We start from the raw sequence: 27,824 nt of genomic DNA, 5'->3' as shown, positions 1-27,824 counted from the left end.
GCACACGCAAAACATTGGTAAACATGCCTGCGGTGTAGGGGTTAAAGAAAATTAAAAGGAAGAAATTTAATCCATCTTTGAGTACATAGAGTAAGTTTCTTCCATTCTTCTTAAATCAATTTATTTTTCTTAAAGATGTGAAGATAATCATCTGGTGCACCTAGCAATGTTTTATTTAGCTTCCTAAACCCATGCTATGATTCATGGAAGAATTGATAAAGTTACGGTGCATTTACCAAATGGGCGAAAACATCTGAGATTAAGCGACTGCCTGACTGCTTAGAATCGCAGTGTGGAGTCGTGTAAACATACCAGTGACCTTTGTTCCCTTGCCATAACCGTTCAGTTTTTTATAGCACACACTAACTTGACGAGGAGTCACTGGAATTTAAGAAAATTAGACAGTTTTTTTTTTTATTTCCCGAAGTAGAAAAAATTATTTAGGCAGTTTCTCTATGAGGGTGACGATATATTAAACTCAACATATTTTTTTATCTTTACTCATCACACTACCCAAGTACTTAAACGTACTCACATTTTCCAGTTCCTCACAGCAGGGAATAAAGGTTGCTGGTTCTTTGAAAGCAGTGATAAGAAACAGGGAAGTAAGCATGGAAGTGAAAAAGTTACTACAAGACAGTATTGTGATACCAACTCTAACGTATTGAAGTGAAGCTTGGACACTGTTGGAAGGACACAAGTCAAGAGTGAGAGCAGTGGAAATGAGTTATTTAAAAGGAGCCTGTGGAGTCACATGGAGAGACAGGCTGACGAATGAGGATATAAAGGAGCGTTGTGGTGTTGATGTGGATGTGATAGGAAGCGTTATGAGGAACACACTGAGGTGGTTTGGCCATGTGGAGAGGATGGAGGGTGAAAGACTGACGAAGAGAGTGTATGTGAGTGAGGTGGAAAGGGAAAGAGGGAGGGGGAGGCCGAGGATGAGATAAGGGATGGGGTGGAGAGGTATATGAGAGAGGGGGGTGTGAATTGGGAGCAGGGCAGTGAAATGGCGGGGGACAGGGCGACGTGGAGGCGATTTGTTTGTGGCCACCCCAAACGGGATTGAGGCGTCTGGCAACAGATAGATAGATAGATAGAACATATTTTTTTCCCCTTAATGGTGAAAGCAAACAAGAACAAATTAATTTTAATACATTTTAGGCATTAATCTACCCAAACACCACTTAACTTAACCTAGACTTGAGTCATTCGAGCCTAACTGAGACCAGTTCCCAATCTTACCGAAGGTTGTCAATGAAGTCTATCTAGTTTTTTTTCAATGTTGAAAACATGCAACAGACCAACTTCCAGCCCTCTGATTGGTAATCACAACCATAATGCACCAGTGAAAACAAATGCACACTGTCTACGACCATAATGCACCACCAAGAAACAAAAACATGTCATTTTTTATGGATGAAATGTAAGTAAACTACCGGAACAAGCACACACATTGGAGACCCCACAATAGACTACAGTACGGTACCTCATTTATTTTTAATTTGTGAAAGAAACTTCACAGATGAAAGCTGACTTAAAACTGCACAATGAATTAATTCTTTTATCATTTCTTAAGAATCTGGTGTCATGGTTTTGCAAACATTATCCATAAACTAGAAACGAAGTGATGATGTTGCATAACTACGACAACCGCCATGCTGGTTCCACACAAACACCTGACATTGCTGATTTTACAATATCATCCCATTTCTTTCCTCTGGGAGGAAGCCAATTATTACCTAAGTGCGAAAACCATTATGAATGTGTTCACATATCAACCTTCTCTTACTCTGGTGAAATGTTAACCTAGCTTCAAAGAAAGTCTACAAAACTAAGGTGTCTGGAATGTGTTAGGTGTGGCTGCAGATTAAGAATTTTTCATTATTTCATGGTAATATTTACCATTTCTGGCAGAAATAGTTTCCTTATGCAGGAATTTCACTTTTGATTTTTTTCTTCCATCCATCCATCCATCATCCAATCCTACATTGCCCCATGAGGAGCATAGGAGCCCAGGGCTAGGCAATTGGTCCTGACATTTAAGATGAGAGTGAACAACCTCACTAATCCCTGACTGGCATTACACAAGCAATACACCCCAACCATCCCTTAGATATAAACCTTCACCGGCTCAATCTGAATGGAGTGCCGTAATTAATTTTTTTCTTAATCTGGCATAATACCGGTATGGGTTTTCAAAACTGTTCTTCCATTCCACACTAAACAATACTTCAGCATCAATGAAATAAAAATGTTCTATCTATCTATCTATCATCCAATCCTACATTGCTCCATGTGGAGCGTAGGAGCCCAGGGCTAGGCAGTTGGTCCCGACATTTAAGATGAGAGTGACCAGCCTCACTGATCCCTGAGTGGCATTACACGAGCAATCAACCCCAACCATCTCTTGGATGTAAACCTTCACAGGCTCAATCCGATTGGAGTGCAATAATTACCCACTAAATCACCAGGTGCCAAAATTTGGTTATATGGTTACCACCCAGCGTAGTAAATGGTTTCCTGGTGTACAGGAAACAATTTGGCTTGTCACTCAGTGTAGAGTCACCCACAGGCAGAAGGATGAGAAAAGAATGAAGGAAAGAAAGACAGAAGAGGGAGTGTAAAGTTGCCCATAGGCAGAAAAACAAGGAAAGAATGAACAAAAGGAAGACAGAAGAGGATGGAAGGAAAGAGGGATGTATGAGAGGAAAGGGCAGACACCCGAGAGCAGCACTACATCGAGTGGCAGTAAAGAATTCCAAAGCACGGGAAACATACAAAAGGGCAAGTTTCTGCTTACATGAGTAAGATATTATACAGTAAATACTGTACCAGTATGTATCTGGTGCTATGCAAAACTTGGTGAAACTGTCTAATACCTTCTAAAGTAGAATGCAGTAGTAATGATAGCACTCACTAAAGTAATCATGCATCACACCACTAGCCTACCACTAAACCTAACCATATCAAACCAAATCAACCTACCTGACAAATTTAGAGTACTGTTGGTGCTAACCTAACCAAATCAAATTTTGACCTAACACAGACTGGTATTTGACCTAACTAACACAGACTGGTATTAGACCTAACTAACACAGACTGGCACTAGACCTAACACAGACTGGAACTAAACCTACCTTACACAAACTGCCATTAAACCTAACTACAGTATATCAAATTCTGACCTGATCTACCTTACTGCAGCTTTGCCTGCAAACAAAACCCAGGGGGAACCTATAGAATTTCAAGTAACAGTAAATGAACCTGAAATTGACACTGGGCATGAAGTGTTTATACAGCTGTGACCCAGTGAACATAATACAGTATACTGTGGCAAAAAATTAAATCTGATTATGCAGTTGTAAAGGTAATTGGTACAAGAGTTCATGGTACTCTGATAAATGTTAGTACTTAACTAAGAGTTTTCCTTCAAATTTATTTTGTACTGAATTCTTGTGTGCTGTCTATGTGTCAAAGAACCAAAGTTCAGTGGTTACCTATCATTTGATAATACATTATATTCATTGACTTAAGCTCTGAATTAGTACAACACAGGTGGACAAAACAAACCGATGGCCTTTTTGGCTTGACTTGCGCAGACCGTTTGAAAACTCTGAATCTCTACTTGGTGCAGAATAGATTACTTAGGGCAAAGCTGGAAGATATTTCGTGAAAAATCAGCTATCACTCCAAATGACCTATTTTCCCCAAGCACCAGTGGCCAAAAATTCAAGATAGCTAAGCCTAATGCAACAGTAGAATGCAGATACAGATTTTTCAGCATCAGGTGCATTGACCATTGGAATTCCTTGCCTAATGCAGTTGTTAGCGCCAGCACAGTTGATGTATTCAAAAGACTTTTGCGCTCATCTTTGAGAGATGACTCGTTCAGATACTGTATGTAGATTAGACTCTGCAACATTAATTATACCCAGTTGTATACCCAGCTGCTTATGGCACACAACTCAGCCCTTCCTAACTATAACAAAATCAAAGTGGTATTGAGTGTAATGATCGAGATGGCATGCCAGCAGCTGTGGGTTGCTCTATATGTATCTTGTGCTTTTCATATCTAGTACGGTACTGCTGAGTCACTGGGGTAGCCAGCCTGGTGAGTAAACAAGTGAGTCAAAAAGACAGCTGAATATAGAAACTTTACTTCTGCCAGTAATGATATATTAACTACTGTATTACCATAATACAAAAAGGTGTACCATATACTGTATTAAGAAAAGGCTTGAAGCCAAACTGACACTTTCCAGACACCTTAGTTCTTCAGACTTTCTTTGATGCTCGCCTTAACTTCACCTATTATTATACCACTGAGGAGGTTGATATATGAATACATTTATTGTGATTTTCATACACTCACCATCTACTCGCTCAATGTAGTGCTGCTTTGGGTGTCTGCCCTTTCCTCTCGTCCTTCCTTCCTCTTGTCATTTTTTCCTTCATTTTTTCCCCTTCCTTCTGCCTATGGGTGACTTTACATTTACTCTTTTCTTTTTCTTTCCTTTATTCTTTCCCCTTCCTTCTGCCTATGGGCGACTCTACACTGAGTGACAAGCCAAATGGCTTCCTGTACACCGGGATCCATTTACTGTTGCGGGTGGTAACCACATAACCAAATTATGGTGCCTGGTGGTTTAGTGGGTAATTAAGGTGCTCCAATTGGAATGAGCCTGTGTAGGTTTATATCCAAGGGATGGCTGGGGTTTACTGCTCACATAATGCCACTCAGGGATGACTGAGGCTGGTAACTCTCATATTAAATGTCTGGAACAATTTGCCTAATCCCAGGCTCCTCCGCTCCTTATGGGGCTACATAGGTTTGGATGATGGATGGATGGAAGGATTCACACATACATACTGACTGACCTCCTACCAGGAGAAACATGAGAGGATATTGTAAAAGCTGCAATGTCAGATGTTTGTGTACAACCAGCAAGGTGGTTGCCATGGTCACGTGACGTGACACCAGCTCTCTATTACCCTGTACCAAGATGTAAAGGGAATACAGTCTGTATGAAAATGGAGACAATAACATATTATACTGTACTTACGTTTTAGAGCAACCCTAAGCCCCCCTCCCCTCCAAAAAGGAAAAATAACCAAATAAATAAATAAAACTACAGTCAATTATAAAAGAACATTTGGTAATTCTTTACCAAACAAGTGTGGCAATTCCACCTACAGTGTATTATAACAAACTCAGATCTCAAGGTAAGTAACTTTGGTACATAAGCAACACAGATATATGCAGTAGTTAACTCTTCCAATGTGACAGCAAGAAGTGAATGGAAAAAGGCAAAATATACATATTTTGGGGTAGTTAATGAAGCAGCCAGGTTGCCAGCAGCAATGTTTACCAACAATCTCTCCAACTAGCACCGCTGTTTACAAACCATCGCTCAGACTGGGCGCATCAGTGTAACCCGTGTCAAAGCAAACTTAATGATTAAACCAAACCAAACCTAACCTAACCAAACCAAACCTAATCCAACCTAAACTCACTTGCATTTGACAGCCAGCCTCCAAATGTAAAAATGTGCATTAGGAACATTAAATATGGCCAGCCACTGGAAGAAATTGACAGAATATTTACCCATTCTAAATCCTCATTTATAGCTTTCAGAGGTAAGTTTATAAAAAATCCCCAGTTGCTGTGGTAATCCAGGAATAATAAAAAGTAACCTGTGAAAGACTCATTTCAACAGAAAATATGGGAAGGCCGCGCCTGTTTGGTAAAGAATTAATATAAAGTTACAAGTAAATACTGGAAACTAGTGAAAAACCAGCAAATCTTACAAAACATTAAGATTAAAAAAACAAAAATTTTGATAATTATAAAACTGGCCCTAAACCTAAAGAAATACAAAACACTTAAGGGGAAATAAAAAATTCCTGCCAAAATTTTGCATACCCTGATGGTGCAACTGATGTGAGCAGTGGGCGGCGAATGCCTTGGTGTGTGGAGGGCTATGTACAACCCAGACCCACGCTGCTGTAATCTCCTTAAGGGTAGCATCCTCCCCTTCCCTTCACCTTACACCCTACGTGAAAGCTGATACCACTTGTCTCCCCTCACTGCGCACTCTCCTCCCTTGGTTAAGTTCACACAGCATGCAAGTTGGAATCTTGTTTTGTAATTCGGGTGAGTCGAGTTTAGTGCACTATCAGAGTTTCGGGAAGAATCGTTATGGTGCGGCGGTTGTGGACCAAAGTTCTGAAAAAAGGAATTAGATTTCAGCATGATAATCCATCAGTAGTCTAGGACTGATGTCCAGAATAACAAAAACATGGACAAACTGTGAGAGTTCCATTACAAAATATGAAAATTTTATGACATAGATTATCTTTCACAATAGTAAATTCATTTGACATCCAAATTCTATGAAAATAGCATTACTAATGAGCAAAAACTCAGGTTTCTTAACGTCAACGGTGACGCAGTGCACTTATCATGCACCACACAGCCTTACTGAGCAGCACATTTCCTCCACACTTCGCACACAACACCATGACACGGAGGTTGGCATGACCTTTTCACCCTTAAAACCACTAAGCCAAGCTATGAAAAGGCCAAAGTGCCTCACCCTATGGCAAGACATCCAAGTGATGCTATGAGAATTGAGACATGCCTAACTCAATCACCTTCTTTCCCTTGTAGGTACATGACACACACACCAGTGTCCCTGTGGAAAGCCCATAAAACTCCAGAGGTGTCCTTCTCCGGGCAGTTATCTCCTGACCCTGCTGAAGTACAGGTCTCCCCTCCTGCTGTCTCCCACTGTGCCAGGATAAGTGACACACATACACCATGCATTATCATTAATGCACCCATAACAACCTAACTCACAAACTACTGAGTCTGCGTATCCTCCCCTCTCTCAGTAATCGTAGTCACATACCTTGTTCCAGCACAAACACTATGTAATCTCCCATGTGAATCAATGGTAAATATGTGTTATAGTGTTGGTGACTTGTTAATACACTCCTCACTCTCCTGGGATGAGTTTCTTATCACCCTCATTGTGAGTATCGAACAATTATAAAGTAGCGAACACAACAAGCTAAAGCATTCTACTCTAGCATAACAGCTAACCACACAGCTGATTTGCTACACGTTAGCAACCTCAGTTCATAAAAATCGCTACAGTGGTGTCCTATAGAGGGAAGTGGTTCGATTCAGGGCCAAAACTCATTCGTGTCCAAATCGTTCCCGATACAGTTAGGTTTGGTTCAATGAAGTTAGGTTGAATTAGGTTATTTGGGTTAGGCTACGTTGTGTTAGGCTGCGTCATATTAGGTTAGGTTAGTGGGGACGAACGATTGATGAGATTGACTTTTGGGCCAAATCAATCTGTAAGCCCATCCATCATCAGTGGCCGTGGCATGGCGGGTGGTTGCTTGCCACAGTTTGCGTGTAAAAACTGAAGAGGTTGTCTAGGTGATGTCTTCAAAATTAAACATTTCCACAACTTTTTGACGCAATACAAAAATGGAATTGTAAATTTTATGTATGGGAGATCTGCAGTTTCACCACAAATAATTCTGTCTTCTGCACAGGACTTGACGGAAGGGCTTGCAGTCATGTGTTACTGATTACAAAGGGCAGAGTAGATACCAGAAAACAATCGTACAATTAGCAACTAACTCTTCCTTTCGCACACTTTTCACCTCCTTCCAGAACATTTTCTTATTCTGTTAAAAATTCTCAGTCAGCCGCCTACCCCACCTCTCACCTACTGCCACTTTAGCATCATGCACAGCCCTTCTTGCCCTATTCCTCTTTTCCTTATACCTCTCGTATGACACCTCATCCTTCCTCTGCAGCCACACTTCATATGCACGTCTCTTCTCAGCCACAGCCATACTTCCTCGCACCACCATTCACTTCCTTTTCTTACACCACCAACCACACGTCTCACACCACACACCTCTTCTGCATGCCCCATCACAGCACTCTTAAACAACTGCCATTCCTCCTCCACACTGCCATTTTCCTGACCTTTCACTGAGTTCCACTCATCTTTCAATTTCTCCTGATACTCTATCATTTTCTCTCTTTTATCCAACTCACTCACTTTCAAAACCTCCCTGCCACACCTAACTCTCCTAGCTCTCACAGGGCTCTTGTTTGGCGAGCCACTGCTCGCAAATGCGGGTATTTTTTCCTTTCAGCGAACAACTTTTACGGGCAAGTCGCCTTTTAGCGAAGAGAAAATACATCCACTTCAAAACCCAGTAAACTACAAAATAATTAAATCTCATTTAAATGAACAAAAAAGCACGTAGTGATCAATTATTAAGTCTTTCCTTGTCGCCACTGTGAATTTTTAAAACCTTATTATATGATTCTAATCATCACAATGTGTAAATAAATAAGTATATTTATTGCTCGTAAAATATTTTGGCTCGTAGTCAGTTTGCCTACTAACAATTTGGCTCGTAAATCTGAAACCTTAGGAGCCAAATGGCTCGCAACCATCGGCAGTTAGCAAGAGCCCTGTCTCGCCCATCTATTACCCACTCTTAACTTCCCCTCCACCAGGTAGTGGTCAGACATACCTCCACCCTCCCCTCTCAGAACTCTCACATCCAACAAACTTCCTATTACATTCCTGGACACAACCACATAGGTCATCAATGCTCTATTAACAGCCCTTCCACCCTCCTGTCTCAACCATGTATACTTATAAATATCTTTCTTCTCAAACAGGGTATTTCCAATCACCATCTCTCGCTTAACGCACATCTCTATGATTCGTTCCCCATTTTCATATCTTCCAGGCACATCATGCATACCAACTACACATTCAACCGCTACATTTCCCACTCTAGCATTCAGATCTCCCATCATTACCACATTCACATTTGCCCCAAAACTCTGCAGACACTCATCAACATCATTCCAGAAAGACTCCCTCTCTTCTTCATCCCTTTCACTACCAGGCTCATATGCACTCACAAACACCCACAACTCACGTTCAAATTTCGCTTTCACACACATCAGTCTCGATGACACCTCCTTCCATTCACTCACACACTGCTGTACTTCCGGACTCACTAGCAAGGCCACACCTTCTCTTGCCCTTCCTCTATCAACACCTGACAATCTTCCATTCACACTTCCAAACACAGACTCACCCTTCCCTTTCATCTTCGTTTCACTCAAAAGCTAACACATCCAACTTTCTGCTCACAAACATCCTCCCAGTCTCCTCCCTTTTAGCCTCAATCGTACTACATCCACGCACATTCATAGACCCAATCTTCAGGGTACGGGAATAACTCCATCCCCCATCCCTTTCTCTGGCCTGTCTCTTTTTAGGAACTAAAAAACAGAGGAGGAGGTCCCTAGTCCCCTCACCCCGCCCTTTTTAGTCGCCTTTTACGACACGCTGGGAATACAAGTATTCTTCCTAACACAACCTGGCCGCAGAGTAGTACCACCCCATAGTGCGGCCAGATTGTCCCCCCCCCCACCACAGGGGGGGTGGACACAATCTGGCCGCACTATTTTGGGTATATTGCACTATATTGTCTGTATACTGAACATAATGTACGTGGCACTGCACTAAATTGTCTGTATACTGAACATAATGTACGTGGCACTGCACTAAATTGTCTGTATACTGAACATAATGTACGTGGCACATCTGTGAGATACTGTCTGTGACACTGTGTGGACATCACTCTGTAACAGGGAAGGTATAACTCCGTGTAATGGTGAGACTTGCTGAACTACATGGAAAGTAATTGTTGTAAACACTATTTTGAGTCATTTTAAGTTCCTGTTTTGCTCAAAGAACGTGTGTGTATTTGTCTTTTGATAATACCCTTCTGACCAGTGGTGTTTGTGTTTTCCTTCCTTGCCTGCACTGACCCAGTCGGGAACAAAGAACCCAGAACCGCACCGTGTCTGTGACCAAGAAGTCGGGACGCACAACACGCTGCATAACAATTTACTAAGTTGACTAAATGGACGCTCTACGTTGGCATTATTGAAATATGCTATGCGGCAGTTAATGCTCGTTTCACCTTCAACCTTCAGGATTGACTGAGTAGCGTCGTCCTCGAGCCTCGAGCGGCCAAACCCCACCACAGCACGCCAACCTGAATAACACACGTCCACTTATGGGATTTTCAGTTCAAAATTCTTTTTTATCGAAATATGCTAAAATATATAGCAGTGTATCGACTGATATTTTTAATGATTTTCATATTAAACGTGTACTGATCATTTAAGCTATTAGGCCTGCTGTGATAATTATTGTATTCAATGTCGGTAGAAAAATATGCCTCCAGAAAATTACGCTAGCTGCTGGATGATACATTTTGCCGTAAATATAGAACTAAACTCTCTAGATCTTGCGACTTTTCCGCTGATTTGGCAACACTAGTCGGGACAGTTTGGTCATAACAGTGGGATGATTCGGCTAAATACATCACTTCGTCCAGATCATTATAAAATAATGGAAGTTTATTACGAACTAAGAATTTACTGAAACAAGCCTGTTTCATGGTAAGACACACAAAATCTGCTCCATATACTTCACCAAGTATAAATGATTGAAATTATTTTACTTTGAAAAAGAAAAAATAGTCAACTTAATAATAACCGATCCCCCCATACACACACACACACACACACACACACACACACACTGGAATTATCTATTTGGAAAAAAAAACAAAAACAAACATGACTGAAAAATACAAGGGGCACCTGCAAGATGAGTACCAAGTGTATGGGATCTAATCTACGAAGACTAAAAAAATTGAACCTACCAACACTATAGTAGAGAAGGAAAAGAGATGCATCTCAGGGAAAGAGAAAATAGACATAAATGAGTATATAATCTCTGGGGAAGCATCAGCAAGAGGACACAGCAAAAAACTACATGAGAGGCGATAAAGACAACAAAAATTCAGTTTCCCAAATAAGGCAATTGATCAGTGGAATGCACCACAGATTGAAACAGTGTGCCAAAACTATTCATAAATTTATGGATCTGTATAATAAAAATGCTTTAATACAGGGGACAGTACGAGCTTGACTCATTCCTGTAAAGATACAATTAGGTAAGAACACACACACACACAAAATGAGGGAAGATCAGAAGAGAAGAACACATTTTTTTTACAAAGGAATAGGATTGCAGGTACGAAAATGGTACATAAACAGGAGGGAATAAAAAGGAGGAAGGTAGCAGAACCATGTCATGACAAGTATACAGTACCCTCGCGTCCAACACGATTCGCGTCCAGCACGGAGAGCAAAAAATTAGTACAATTTAATATGATTTAAGTACCTGTACTGTAAAACGGGTGTGTAAGCATAACACTGACGGAGCTCCAAGAAGTGGGCGAAATCCGCAGAGTTTGCCTCTAGCACGATCACCCCTGGTCCAACACGGTCATACTGGATGTTCCAGTGACGCTGACAGCCAATCAAAACTTCCGATCAAGTAGCCTCCCCCGCCCGCTATTGTGATGAGATCGTGATGTCACCCAATAAAAAACGCTACTGCTCTCACGTGATGTTTTGTTTAAATTTCTCCCGCCACAGCGCCACTCAGTTGCATAACTCGCATTGGACGGTGCTTTTTTCTCGCTGCATTTTCTGCCCTTGCTACTGCATTTTACCCTGCTCATGATGCCTAGGAAGCCTTCTGAGAACCCTAAGAAGCGGCGGCACCTCCCTCAGGCCGCCAAGCTAGAATTCATTGAGAGGCAGAAGGGGAGAGGAATTTCAAAGGATTTATGAGGGAGGTTGAGGAGGAGCAGCAGCCATTACCCGCAAGTGACGCCAGCAGCCATCCTCCAGGGACCCAGTAGGACTACCTAGTCTCGGATATCACCTTCCATTCCCAGCAAGCCCACCAACATTATCCTAAAAGGTTAGTTATCATTCATAGTAGAGTATCATTTATTATAATTACAGTAGTACCAATCTATGTATAGGTATATGGTAGGTATTTAGGGTGACTTTTCCTAGGGTTGCTGACATAATTCATTTTTCCCCATAAGCTCTGTTGTTTGTCCAACACGTTTTTGGTCCAACACAGGACCCACGCATGACAATATTACTGTGTTGGATGCGAGGGTACTGTATAAACAAGATGATTAAGTTGATGTACTCAAATGTGGATGGAATGGTATCTAAATTATTACAGATGAATGATTATGTCAGAGAAAATGAACCACATATAATATGCCTAACTGAAACAAAATTAACACCAAGGATATCAAATGACATACTAAACTTAAGAGGAATATAATATATATGGAGAAGAGATAGAAACTTAAAAAAAGGAGGAAGAATTATAATATTAACTAAGAAAAATCTAAAAGTCAATGAAATAAAACTAGATATACCATCACAAGTAGAACTGATTGCAGTAGAGATCAACACATCTGAAGGGAAAGTAACTGTAGCCAATTTGTACATGCCACCCAGATCAAACACATGGGAAAGAGACGAATATGAGGACCTGGCAGAGTACAATTCGGAGTTTAAGAGCATTACTACATAAAACAGGAGAGAAATCGGAAAGAATTATACTAACTGGAGATTTTAATACAAATATAAATTGGAATACTCTAGATATAATAAGCCAAGAAAGCAGTTGGGACCAAAAGCTCCTGGATCTCGTGCAAGAGTTTTTCCTAACGCAACATGTGAGGGAAACCACCAGAAAAAGAGGACTCGATGTACCTTCAATGCTAGATCTCATATTTACTAGGCAAGAAAATGATACTGACAGTTTAATATATCACCCTCCACTCAGCAAAAGCGACCATGCAGTACTAATTTGCAACTTCAGGATAGCATATGACATAGTTAACAGCAATGAAAGTTACAAAAAAGTCTAAACTATAAAAAGGGAAATTATCATGACCTAAAGAAGTTTTTCTTAGAAGTTGATTGGGAAAATGAGCTTAGAGGACAAGATTTAAATGCTGTATATAAAAAATTTGTGAATTTTATGAAATAGGAGTCCAGAAGTACATCCCACAGCACAAAGAAGCAGATAAGAAAATACAGAAATGCTTCAATACAGAATGTAAAAAATCAAAAGAAAGAAGAGATTTGTTATGGAATAGATACAGAAGACACAATAGTGAAAGGGCATTTAATAATTACAAACAGGCAAGAAACGATTATACAAGAATAAGGAGGGAAGCCCAAAAACAGTTTGAGGAGGATATCATAAATAAAAGTAGTGATCAACCGAAACTATTTTACAGCTACATCAGAAGCAAAACCAAAGTAAAAGATATAATACAATCCACTACGGACGAGGGAATCACCTATACACAAGAGAAAGATATTTGTGAAGCACTAAATAAGAATTTCCAATCAGTTTTTACAATAGAAAAAATTTTTGAGAGGGACTATGCGGAACCCTCTATGCGGAATATGCATGCCCACACATACTACCAGATATACAAATACCAGAAAAAGTAATACAGGGGGAGTTAAGTAAATTAGACAGATGAAAAGCAAATGGTCCTGATGAAATTTCATGTTGGGTGCTACGAGAATGTGCAAAGGAGTTACTTTAAGTAAACCTTTATTTTTAATTTTCAAGAAATCCTTGAGTCAAGGTAAACTACCTGATATTTGGAAGAAAGCAAATATTGTCCCCTTATTCAAGAAAGGGAATAGACAAAATCCACTCTACTACCGACCAGTATCACTGACCAGTGCTGTAAGCAAGGTATTAGAAAAGCTTATAAGAAAAGCTTGGGTAAATCATCTACAAGAACACAATATAACAGAAAGACAGTTTGGTTTCAGAAAAGGAAAATCATGTGTTACTAATCTGTTGAGCTACTATGACAGAGTAACAGACACAATACAGGAAAGAGAAGGATGGGTGGACAGTATCTATTTAGATTTCAAGAAAGCATTTGACACAGTACCACACCAAAGACTTTTATGGAAACTGTACCATCAAGGAGGAATTCGAGGCAAAGTGTCTTGTTGGATGCAAGATTTTCTCATAAAAAGAGAAATGAGAACAGTACTAAGGGGAAACTACTCATCAGGGAAAGAAGTGACTAGTGGAGTACCACAGGGCTCAGTGCTGGCACCAATCATGTTTTTAGTGTATATAAATGATACAGACAGTAACAATGGAAATGAAAGCTATCTAAATATGTTTGCAGATGATGCAAAAATACAAAGGAGAATTACTAACACAGACTCTTGTAAAGAGCAAGAAGAAGAATTAAATAAACTTCATGAATGGAGTAATACATGGCAAATGGAATTCAATATGGACAAGTGTCATGTAATCAAGTTTGGTAAAAGTGGAAAATGACCTGATTGGGATTATTCGTTGGGAAATAAAACCCTACACATATCAGAAAGAGAAAAGGACCTAGGTGTGATTAACATTAACAGACTATCTCCAGCTGACCACATCAATGAGAAGGTACGGAACATGTATACACTGCTTGCAAATAAAAGAATAGCATTCAAATATATAAATGAAGACATGCTAAGAAGGATAATAACATCATTCATCAGACCAACCCTGGAGTATGCATCAGTAGTCTGGAGTCCTCATCTCAAAAAACACATAGACGAGATTGAAAAAGTTCAAAGGGCCGCTACAAGATGGATCCCAAGCTTAAGGGATCTAAGCTATGAAGAAAGACTAAATAAACTGAATCTACCAACACTACAGGAGAGAAGAAAAAGAGGTGACATGATAATGCTATATAAATGCACATCAGGGAAGGAGAAAATAGACATAAATGATTACTTAACATATGGGGAAGCATCAGCAAGAGGACACTGCAAAAAACTGCATAAGAGAGGTGATAAAGACGTGAGGAAATTCAGTTTTCCAAACAGAGCAATTGATCAGTGGAATGCACTACCGAATGAAATAGTGTGTGCCAAAACAATTCACAAATTTAAGGATATGTACGATAAATATGGTTTAAGACACGGGACAGTACGAGCTTGACTCATTCCTGTAAAGATACAATTAGGTAAGCACACACACACACACACACACACTCTCTCTCTCTCATCGCACACACACACACACACACACACACACACACACTCTCTCTCTCTCATCGCACACACACACACACACACTCTCTCTCTCTCTTTCTCTCCTAGAACACACACACACACACATCCTTGCAACTTATGCCACTCTCTCTCTCTTAGAGCACACACACACACACTTGCAACTTACGCCTCTCTCACTCTTAGAACACACACACACACACACACACACACACACACACACACACACATTCTTGCAACTTACGCCCCTCTCTCTCTTAGAACACACACACACACACACATTCTTGCAACTTACGTCCCTCTCTCTCTTAGAACACACACACACACACACACACACACACACATTCTTGCAACTTACGCCCCTCTCTCTCATAGAACACACACACACACACACACATTCTTGCAACTTACGCCCCTCTCTCTCATAGAACACACACACACACACACATTCTTGCAACTTACGCCCCTCTCTCTATTGTACTCTTCCTTACTCAAGTTTTTCTTATATTGGTTTTTCCTCCACTCTTCTTACAATACTGACATCTTGCCCTCCCCCTCAACCTCAGCAGCAGCAACAGCATCACCCAATCTTCCATCAATAAAAGGTTGTGCAGGATTCAGAAACAGGAAATTGCAAAAACAGGAAAAACCACAACGGTACCACCATTTTGTTTCCCTCTGTTATTAATGCTGCGGGCACGAAGCTGGAACAGAAATAGGAAACAAGAAAAACTTTCATCAGAAGTATATGAAATATATTAATAACATTTAAAAAAAAAAAAAAAAAAAAAAAAAAAAAAAAAAAAAAGCTTCCTTTAGTCTTACTGTATTTCATGGTCACCGTGTTGCTGTTGTGGTCCCAAGCTCATCAGGATTAGAACGCGGTGGACTGCAGACTGAAGCTGCCCTTCTGCAATTCCCCTTCCCCTTTCGGGAGATGGGGATGGAGCTGAGGGACATTTCTACCTGGTTATACCAGTGCCACTGCGTGAAGACGCTGCTTTCCGGCACCTAATGGCCATCCTAAAAATAGCAAACAAAACGATGCTGCTCTGTGTTCAGTCTACTGAGCTCTATAATATTACGGAAGGGCTTTCTCATGGGTAGTGCAGCGGTCTGTTTGTGTGCCCGCCGCCAGGGCGGCGCTGCTGTAGTGGCAGCCACGTTTATGCACCTCGCCTGACGCCGGCGCATTATGAAATCAGCCGATGATTCCGGAAAATAAAGTACTGTATGTTGCCATGGTCCATTGAGCGGCTTACGAACGCTAAAATGGGAACAGGAATTCATCGAAGAAAGACGACATTACATTCCACAGGTAAGAAATATATCTTGCTGCTAATTCGACAAGACTACTTGATGTTAAATGGCCGAGAAGATTCTTCTCAAGAAACACAGGTATCAGCATCTAAATGCTATAGTTATCTGAACACTTTCATTGACAAGAGACAGAGAAGGCCTCCTCTATGCAAGTGACAGTGTAGTTTAAAATTACATCGAGACTGAGAAATGCTTTCAAATTTTGCAAAAGACACGCATATGTTAAACACCTCCACTGAGGACAATCATGTTCACAAATTAATAAAACTGGTATCACAGTGCTACAATATTATTTGAGTACATCACATTGAAAAATTTATCACAGAGGAAGCTTTTGGCACTAAAGAAAGACGTTGGCTAGTTTTTTTTTTTTTTTTTTTTTTTGCCAGACGCCATGTATCCCAAGCGGGGTGGCCAAGGGCTTAGAGTTAACTGTTTTACAGGGAGGGGCACTAATCCTCCACCAACCCCACTTGACACGTAGGGATGAGAGCAGAGATGGTTTCGATCCCTGGCCTAACATATCAGACCCGGTTATCTACCTGGGTTGGCTGCTTTGGCTAGGTTGCTTGTATTTAATAACCAGTACGAAATAATAGACGTGTTGCCGGTTCTGGGTAAACATGGCAGGTGCACTCTGCCATGTACTGCTTACGGTATATGTATCTTTTAATTTATCAGTTGCACTTATCAAGACGTGATAACTTTAATTCTTTACGGCTGGAGGGCAGCAGCCGCCATATTGGCGATGACGTCAGTATTCATACTGCAGACGACGCTCCAATCCATCACACAATACTTCACCATTAACAGAGAAAATAGTTGTACCTACATGCCCACTGTAGATCCAAACTACCCCCTTCAGGTATGTTGTGAAGTAATACTTTTCATAGTGTAAATGGGTGGTACCTGTAAGTAAATTGTGGTGAAATCGAGTAGCTTACAGCGACGCTATTCCCGAGCAGTGCTCGTACCTCATGAGGTGCAAATTGTTTAATGTATGGCGTACAGTATCAGTCGTATGGGTTTATAATGGTATTATGCTCATGAATATTTAATATTTGACATCTTCATTATTAGTTTTCTGAAAGAACAGTTTCAGTGACTCAACTTGATTGTACCTTCAGGGAGAGTGCGATGAATGCGATGAAGTACCTAATCGGCGGTCATTTACTGGATCAACGCCGAATCGGCACTTTTAATTGGCAAGTGTTATAGATATTATCACCGTATAGGTTCATCCATCCATCCATTGCCAGACGCCATGTATCCCAAACGGGGTGGTCAAGGGCTTAGAGTTGTTTTACAGGGAGGGGCACTAATCCCACCAACCCCACTTGACACGTAGGGATGCCAACAGCATCTGGTGTTCCCAGGCGGTCACCCATCCAAGTACTAACCAGACCCAACGTTGCTTAACTTCGCTGATCGGACGGGAATCGGTGTACTCAACGTGGCATGGCCGTTGGCAAAATAACTCACCTAAATTATCCGAAATCCGGTCAAATTTTTGTTTATTTTTAAACATCCGGATTCACAGTGAAAACGCGCTAAAATTAGCGATGTTTCTCCTTTCAACAACTTGCCTTGGCAGACTTCTACATTGTATAAACATTAATTTAACATACAAAAGCATTTATTTGCACTTTAAATCAGCATTTGTGCACAACAAAAGTCTTATCAAGGCGTGCTGGCGATCTAAAGTAGAAATACTCGCTAACCTGAGCACGTTTTCGCTCTGAATCCTAATTTTCTATTAACATTTAAATTAAACGGTTTTTTGACCGAATTTCACATAATTAGGAGTATATGAACCTATATGGTGAAGAAAATATTATTTTCACAACAATAAAAACTGCATTCCAGCACTGGGAACTTCCGACGAGCAGCCAGCCACCACTGCTTTCGTTTACTGTCATTGGCTGGTATACAGAGGAATAATTTCCCTGGTGTGCTTTTGTCTGTGCTCTAACACATTGGAACGAAACACTAACAATTATTTCTCTTGTCACTGGGCATTCTGGGAGGTCAGAAATAAGCAGTGTATGCAGGCTAAACGTAAAAGTAGACTATGCTGCCTCAGTGTGAGTAGTGACGTCACGACCAATTAGAGGCCGTTTCAGTCACGTGATTTTTCAGCTATATTATTTTTTCATGTATCTGTTTTTTTTTTTTTTTTTTGAAATAATGGTCGACAGTTATTTTCTGCATATTATTTACCCATACATGTATCTTACTGTACTTCAAAAAAATGTTGACCGAAACTCGTCTATTATGGAACTATGTATATGAAGAAATGTGTAAGTAGTACTATTAACAGCTAACAGATAATGGCTTTCTGTATATAATGTGCTTATATACTTCATGATGGCAAAACATTTTCATAAATGTGCTCTCTCCACCGACTTCAACTTTACCTTTGCTATACATTAAGGTTAAAGCAGTCATAAAGAAATACGGGAAAAAAAAGCATGTTCTGCACTGCGGCAACATATGTTTCATTCATACTTTGGCTACATTTATCGTATCGTTCGTAGAGCTTGGCAGAAAAAATCATTATCTATATATTCTTGCAATATGATTAATATGTATACATAAAAGCAAAAGCGAAACAGACAGCACGCTAAGAACAGCGTTCCAACTGCATTATCATGGTGGAGGTGACGAGCATGGGTGTTAACAGCCTATGGCGGCGAAAATCATGCTCGCTGCGGGGAAAAAAAAAAAAAAAAAAAATTGTTCCCTCGACCTACACCTTATTAGATCATATAGCCCTGCTAGGTGACAGGAGGCCCCTACCCCTCCCGGCATGGCAGCTACCAGGAATGGCTTGATCTCACGACCCCTCGGTCCCGAGTCCGACGCTCTAACACTGAGCCACTCTGCACCCCTCCCCCCACTCTCGCTGCGGAGATAGCCCCTCCCATTATAGAGCTCAGTGGTTCAGTCATCTCTCTCTCTCTCTCTCTCTCTCTCCTTTTATTCACTAAGTCATCTTTTTCTTATCGCGTTAACTCAATATACTATGCGGTTCAACGGGCCGTATTCTCGTTGGCCTAGAAGACTGCGTAACACGGGTTCCTCAGCGATTTATTTTGCTCATTACACCTTGACCCTTTAGCTACGAGGACGTCTTTTTAGGATTCCGCCATCTTAAGATAGTTTTACTGAACTTACAAAAGGCTCTTCGAAGTGGAAGGGTTGATATTCTTCAAAGCTGGAGGTCCAACCCTCCCCCCTCCCCCAAAAAAAAAGTGCACGGCAGGAATTAAATGGAAAAAGTCGTCCTCTGACTGAAGGAGTTAATGGCGTATTTTTCCTTATATTCTTGCCATCTCCAAACACTGTTATTCAACTTGGTGAGATTTTCCGAACTGGAGAGGCTGTACTGAGTCTACCCCTTCACTACAAGATGTCCCACTAAACCAAAATAAAAGAGTCTGAAGGCAGCAAGCATATGGAAACATTCATGTTAGAGAACAGATGACGTCACTAATCACAGTGAAGTGGGCAGAACATTGTCACCTTCACGTTGTCTCACGTATGGATACTGGGCAATTCGTTGGCAACTAGCTGGAATTCTCAGTTTGTTGAGGGTACAAGTTATCAAGCTAACGCAAGATATATGACAAAGTTAATATATCTCATCTCAGCTGTTTGAGTGTCCACTGCAGGACCGGCCTATCCCGACCAAAGTGGGGACAATACAGCCAATGTATCTTTATCAAGTGGCTTAGGCTGTCTGGTAGAGATTGTATGTAGGGTGAGAGGTGCTTGTAAGCGTAATTGTAGTGCTGGAGTGGGTTTGGATGTGTGTGTAGTCTGTGAACCAAGTGTAATCGGCCCGCGCAAGCCGACTGGGTGCAAGCATACTTTATAGTATGCGACACTGGTTCAACCACATCACCCCTTATGTATGCGACACTGGTTCAACCACAGCACCCCTTATGTCCGCCAATGCAGTACGTGGCCAGAAGAACGCTCCCAAAGCTTATTACCCTGGCGGGGCGCGAACCCTCGTTCTTCAGTGTACGAAAACGCACACTTTACCACTGTACCACAGAGGCTCCATACACACACACACACACACACACACACACACACACACACACACACACACACACTTGCCGTCGACAACAGTAAGCGTGAGAAAAAAGGATGTCCCTGCTTTGAGAAGACTTACCCCTACCTCGGGGAGGGGACAACCCTGGCCAATGTAGGCTATCCAGCAGTCTACAGGCACATCTAAATGCACACAAACATGAAGGATTTTGGGGCGGATCTCCACTGCCAAAATCTGTCTGTACCTAGAACTGATTTGGACCTGGATGTAAATCAATGGTTGCACGTCGTAGTGTGCGTCAATGTTTCGGTGTTTTCCTAACATAATTTTATGTATCTGTGATTTTCTCATAAAATACTGCCAGCGCATATTACGCTTTGACACTTGTTCCTGCAACTAAAAGTAACTGTCTGACTAATTCTTAACCTCTCTTCTGCCTTCAAACTTATTGGTAAGCATGAAAACGTTTTTGGTGCATTCCTTCTTAGTCAGGTATTAACCCACTGATCAGAACTAAAATATGAAGGTTATCAATTAGCACTAAAATACTACAGTTGCTTGACTAATGAGCACTACAGGGCTTACTTCGTGCACGGTACTCAACTGCATGACAGAAAACAGATTATGGTGCATCACCGAATCAACTATTCATCTTATGGTGTTGTGACATTCTTCAAGCTGCCTTACTAGATAAGAGTCTTCAAACTGCCTTGCTAAATAAAACAAAAGGGATGATATCTAGAAGTGGTGGTGGTGTACTCAATGCAGAGGAAGTCTGGCCTTGTGCAGTCTGCACAAGTATGTGAGAGGTAACTCCATCTTGTGCAGTGTTTGTGATTAGTGGGTGCATAAGAGATGTAGCGCCATTAGAGGTAGGCTGCAAAATATTATTGATTTCGTGTGACTGGTGTGTTGGGGAAAGCATGTAGAAACTGAGCACCGAGAAAGGATTGATTTTGCTGGATATTCTCTAGTATGTGGAGTTTTGCTGCTTGGGGGCCATGTTATGTGCTGGGGCTTGTTCTGTGGTTAGGGAAAAGAGTGGCTGGAGGAAGTTCAGGGTGCTGTTGTCTCTCCTGACAATGAGAGGGCTCTCCCTCCTTGCTAAGAGGTCCTTGTGTGCAGCATGTGTTAGGAATGCAATGCTGCACGGCAGAAAGACCTGTGCAGTACATATTCGTAGACTCAAGCGTATGGAAATGATAATAATTAGATGGATGTGCAGTGCATACTTAAATATGAGGCCTGGGGGGGGGGGAGTTAGGACTGCCATTGACGAGTTGAAAAGTAGGATGGGACTTTACAGTATGTATTAATGTTGTGATAAGGAGGGCTAGACTGAGGTGGTTCAGGCATGTTGAGAGGATGAAGATACCAAATGGGTTTAGAAGGTGACAGGTGTGAATGTCGAGGGTAAGGCTGACCAAAACACACCTGGGACGAGGTCACAGAGTGTGACCTCAGAGATAAGGGACTGAACAGGGAGGCTGCAGGAGATCAAGCTGCGTGGATAGCCGCCACTAGGTGGCCAAGGCCGACTCAAGCATGCATGCTGGACCCTCTGTAAACGAAGACTAACACAAAGACGAACAGGGCAAAGTGTAGGTTAAGGGACATGGTGGTGATAATGAGGATAGTGATACCGTGATTAAAACTACCGTGTAGTTGGGTTTGTGTTGTGGTCACGAAGGTACAGTACCAAGCTGGTGGACTTGTCTAGCTGACCGAGTGAAAAAATGCATAACATAAGACAGTTATTAACCATACTGACATTCTCGCGCCCTAGTAACGCCAGGATCTCCCGCCTCCTGATCTTTCTGGTTACTGACGTCAGCAATGAAGGCTCCCATACCAATGAGAGACATCATCAGATTCAAGGTTTTAAAAAGATATACGGCACACAAGAATACATATATATATATATATATATATATATATATATATATATATATATATATATATGTGTGTGTGTGTGTGTGTGTGTGTGTGTGTGTGTGTGTGTGTGTGTGTGTGTGTAGAAGCAGCGCCTTCGATCGTTTCAGATTTTCAAATAATCACCGGCAACTAGGAAGCATACCCCTGTATTACCACCTTCACTATTGGTTGGTGATGACGACCATCATCCACACACTTGATGTAGTTCTGCCTTCTTCACCTTCAGCATTCTATTTGTGTGTCCGCCCTCCTTCTCTACCCAGTTCTCCCTTTCCTTCCTGTCACTTTTTATCACTCTTCTTTCCACTTCAGGTGGCTCTTCACTGTGACAAGTCTAATGGTTTCCTGTAATCCAGAAAACCATTTGCAACGCTGTGTGATAACCATACAACCAGATAACGGGGCCTTCTGATGTGCCCCCGTTAATTGAGTGGAGAGGCAGTATTTGCAGAATCCACCCAGAAACTCAATTTCCACATTTTTCCTCACCAGTGTCAACTGCGAAGGAACATCGGTTAACTACACGGGACGACCCTGCAGGGGTGCTTGCCTGCCTGTGAGCTGTGGTTGATGGGTTTACTTCGCCAGACAGACTGGGATTGATCATCAGCATTAACAGCCACCTTCACTACAATGACGTTCGTTGTTATTTTATTCTTGCTACTGTTAGACGATTTCTTCAGCTCAGGAGACTCGTAATGAAAATACATGAAAATCGTCTAAACCTTCATTACGATGCCATTCATGTTTCATAACTGCTACAGCCAAACGACTTTATTCAACTTAGGACAGACCCAGGTAGAGACAGCCTTAACATGTATATATTCAATATGGGTGGCAGGTGTTAGCGCCGAAATGGTGACATGTGGAGGTGTATGGTATGTACGAGGACTACTAGGCCTTACGCGCAGGCTGCGAAGCCTATACCCAGAGTCGGACAAACACAAAAAAATAAAATCTCAATCAGCTCCTTCAGTTCAAGGACGTCACATGCAATCTCCTGACAAATTTACTGTGCTTAGAGATCCAGACTCTCCGACCTGAAGAGGATAAACCATCAGCCCTCCCAGTGCGAGAGGCCTTTCTTTAGTTGAATGAAATCGCTAGTGGTGGTAGCAAGAATTAGCTGATGACTTACGTCACGGTACTCAAGAGATTAACTTCACATGCTAGGGTTTATGCAGCCACATAAACAACTGTTGTGTAATCAGACATTTTATATCTTTTGAAAATGTAATTTTTTGGCTTACCTTGTATTTTCGCGTCGTTTTACCAAAGTTTTCATATTCATACCTTGTAATAACTGATCCCATAGTGAATATTCGCAAACATTCAACCTTCATACATGGTCTTTTTCTAACAAGGAGCATTTATACATTTCCTTCATGATCCTTACACTCAACATTATACCGGTACTGTACATACCGGTATTCTCTTGTTTCCTAGATCCAACCATCATACATTTCCTTCTCTTTATTGCATTCGCTATTAATATATCTCATCGTAATATTCAACCAATACATTATTTGTTTTCCTGATGTTCATCATTCATATATTCTCTCTCTTCGTATTACTGAACACTTACAAATCTCTCCCCGAAATTCATAATCATCACATTCTCTGTTTTCCTGATGTCCATAATTCATACATTCTTTCTCACGAACATTCGGTATTCATCCATCTTCTTAACATTCAGCATTTACACATCTTTTCTTTCTACTGCTGAGCATTAACACTGTTTCTTATCGAAGAAATCTTAAACTATACCGGTGCCGGCCTACATCTTACCATCACATAACGCTATAATTCAGTTTAGGACTAGCCTATCGTCGCCCGAGGCCTGATTCTCCCCCTAATTACCTTTATATCCTTACCAGTTTATAAATTACATCCGTCATGTAATTATATGTAATCGTGGCTATAGGGTTACAGCGGGTGCAAAGGTATAGAAATAGCTTGTAACATTCCATAACCTTGCCAGCTTGTGGGGATCCGTATTTCACAACTTCCTTGTAAGTTTATTTCTGCTTCTGGTACGTTAATATTCTCCTGTATGAGTGCCTCGCCCATTCCGCTGCGCATGTTGCTAATTCCCTGTCTTTTTATATTTGTTTGTTTGTTTGTTTCCTGGCCGCTACTTCACATCATCCTTACAGGTGGGAGGAGTCCGGATGGTGATGGTGATGACGGTAAGAAAACTACGTCGATATTGCGCTCTTCAATGGTGCTTTTTTTTTTTTTTTTTTCCCCCTTGCTCTCGTTATATGATTTTATACAGCTTATGAGAGACCTGACGAATGTGAGGAATCGGATAGGCCAAGGGTTATGGACCTTGGATAGGCCTAAAGTTAGGCCTGTAGCTTCCACTAACCTTTCACTACAAGGGGCCTCGCCATGTACAAATAACACCGTCTGACAGTTACAAGGGTTTACACAGAAACAGAACAATCTTAGTGAAGTGCTCAACTGCTTCACTACAAGTCCTACTTGAGCATGACAAAATCGTCTGGTGTTGGCAAGGCTAAAATGTAAACGTCATTATGGCAGCAGCTGGGGTGAAGGAAGCTATATTAATCCCTCCAGTCAGAGTAGCCGCTCCTCGCCCGAGTCATATCACTCGGAAATAGCCTAACCCGAATAAAATAATTAGAAAGTGTAAGAGATTAACTCTTCACCACAATGTTCTGACAATATTGGTACACCAATGCGCTTGTTTTTGACAGCAGGCTCGCGAATAGTATAACTAACAATTTTGATCCGATTCGTACCAAACTTGGCGGAAGGGCTGCGTCAGACAATGATTAAATAATTCGATTTCAAGAGCAATCGATAGAAGAACAGGATCACAAGGCAAGCCAAACGTTCGCTCATTTTATCTTTAAGTATTTTTCATGTTACAGTATTTCAGAACGAAACACGTAAAGCGCGGGTGTTGCACTCTGGGTGCTCCTTGTATTCAACCCCAAGTCCCCTCCCTCTGCACTGAATCGTGAAGACTATATCCAACCCCTCTACTTCAAACTCTCTCTCCAACCTAATGAGCAAGACCTTCTCGTAACGAAGTTTTCATTTTCCAGGAAGGACAACGAAAGTACAGTAGTGCGGAATCTTACGCTGTCTAGTTAATAACTGAAAAAGTCTTAGTTATGACAGGAATATCTTACATGGAGTTATTTGGCAATTTTCATCCTTGGTCTACATCCCCCCCCCCCTCTCTCTCTCTCTCTCTTTCGTTTAAAGAGATTGGTAAGTTTTTATAAAATCTCGGAGGATCATTTTCCCCCCTCTTGTAAAAAATAAACCAAGTTAGATTTTGTTTCTTCTTGTAAAAAAAATGATCACAAATGCAAATAGCTGGTTATATAATCGATCGAATAGTATAATGGCTTTATTGCCGTGGGATTATACGGCTTCTTGGCACCTTTTATTTCATACAGTATGCTAACCTTTATTTCCTGTGGTACGTGATTGATGTATCGAACAATGACATGGTATGCATGAATACCATACAGAATACAACAACAACAACAACAACAACTACTACTACTACTACTGCTACTACTACTGCTGCTGCTGCTGCTACTACAACTACTACTACTGACAATAATAATCATCATCATCATTATTACTCTTCCCATGGAAGAATGAGGTAAGGTCCGGAAACAAAAATAATAATAACAATAACAATAATAATGATAATAATAATCATAATGTCAAGCAGCAATAAAAACTAAAGGAACTGGTGTTTGTGAGCCTGCTTATCTACCGAAAATACGGCCACACGGTCCAAGGTTCACTCTTACCACATTACCGCCATATCTATTACACCAATTCTAAAGCACTGTACTCGAGGAGAATGGTGAGCCCGCCAAAAATAATCTACCAGCACAGTCACACCTCCCTTAGCATCACGCCACAGACCGTCTGACATTGAAATGCACCTGATTTTTCAAAGATTTCAAGATTTCAAAGATATATTAAGGGTAATTCCGATCGACCCCATTCGAGGCATGGGAAGTACCATATATTTTAAGTACATAAAAGCAGTACAAAAGAAGCAAATTCTTCTGAAAATATTGAGTATTAAACTTGAGAGAAACTGTTCACTTTATACAGTAATACTGTCACAGGAACAAGAGGTATCTTTGGCTATTTACAATGGAAATTTAGGTACAGAATTAAGGCTATTTGTGTAAGTAAAAATGATAGAACTATTTCTGACGTTTTCAAAGCTGTAGCAAAATTATGGTAGGATACATATTCCGAGGTATTAACTTTATGTAACAATGAGCAATAATTTACATATACTAATCATTTTTTTGACAAGTGGTACACCCTCCCCCCAAAAAAACTGAATTGAAATATTTACTGTTGTAAAAGGTAGTCTTAAACAACAATAGGTGGTGCGTCTTGCCACACACCTTCTTCAGCCAACACAGCTACATACGGTACAGGTAGTGATTGGACATTCGTGGGTGTGGCCACACCGTAGTTATACATCTGGGTGTAGCCACACGCCCTTTGAGAAATGTAAGTTGCACTATATGTTATAAAATACTGAGGTATTCGTAAGATGTACTACATACAGGAGTAAAGGATAGTATTAGAGTGGTGAAGGAATACAGTGAACATAACAGTACCAGCCCTAGTCGAAAGTGACGGCACTGCACCGCCTTATCAGCGGGTCAGTGAATGATGGCCTATCAGCACCTTTGGGTACGATGGTTGTGAAAATGAGCAACTTTCGCAGACACACGAGTCTATAAATGTGGTTCCTCAAAACATATACCACCCAGTTAGTGAATCTTTTTGCAATTTTAAGTTCTAATAATTACCAAAGATAATATTTGCACTGAAACTTACAGGATGACCAATAGATCACAATATTTCATCCATATTTCAAAATGATACATGCTATAAGAATGCCGAATAATTGCTGCGCGGGTGTACATTATTAACCAAACGATTAGACAGTGCATCAAGTGCTTCAGATGAGCCAAATGTTTATGTAATAGGCATCAGAAGATATATTTAGCAGTTAATGCAGAATGTAGTGGTTTGAGGTATAAATTTACCTTCGTTGAAAGTGAAAGTGGTACTGATAGGTTGGATTATCAGCAACTTCTTAAGGAGGGGCCTGAGTGGCGAGGAGTCTGGTGACGTAGTGAGCTGCAAGTGGGTGGAAATTCGTGACGACAAAGCAGCGAACCATGTGTTTGGACGGGGATGTTTGGCGTCATTGCAGGGAGCACGTGATCGGGTGGTGATGCGTGACGTCATAGCAAGCAGGCCTGGGATTGGAAAAGCCGAAGGCACGTCACGGGTAAGGTGATACCGTGCAAGGCAAGCAGACTATGTGGCACCTCCATCCACTACAAGGGCAACTACCAAAACGTTGTCTACTAACCTGTCGCTTCCCCTAATGCTTGCACATGTACAAAC

At 41.1% G+C, this 27,824-nt stretch overlaps 1 protein-coding gene and 1 non-coding gene across 3 annotated transcripts in view; both read right to left on the bottom strand.

Annotated features, from left to right (window-relative positions):
* Positions 1–27,824, bottom strand: part of LOC145406675 (uncharacterized) — a 176,966-nt gene that overhangs the window by 108,704 nt on the left and 40,438 nt on the right. The window contains exon 2 of one of the 2 annotated variants that reach the window (XM_080277769.1): positions 5,927–6,229. The exons of the other annotated variant lie outside the window; for it this stretch is intronic. Within the exon in view, the coding sequence (XP_080133895.1) occupies positions 5,927–6,031 (105 nt within the window). The 5' untranslated portion in view covers positions 6,032–6,229. The remainder of the gene's footprint in view (positions 1–5,926; positions 6,230–27,824) is intronic. 2 annotated transcript variants of the gene reach the window in all.
* Positions 17,736–17,854, bottom strand: LOC145406973 (5S ribosomal RNA). The gene has a single exon (XR_013898639.1). It is a non-coding gene; the product is annotated as a 5S ribosomal RNA (ribosomal RNA).

Source organism: Coenobita brevimanus, chromosome 71, assembly GCF_032717465.1.
Source record: "Coenobita brevimanus isolate Jiangsu-jjx chromosome 71, ASM3271746v2, whole genome shotgun sequence".
Taxonomy (NCBI): Eukaryota; Metazoa; Arthropoda; class Malacostraca; order Decapoda; family Coenobitidae; genus Coenobita; species Coenobita brevimanus.
The sequence above is the reverse complement of the archived record's forward strand: the minus strand, read 5'-3'. Positions and strand labels throughout refer to the sequence as shown.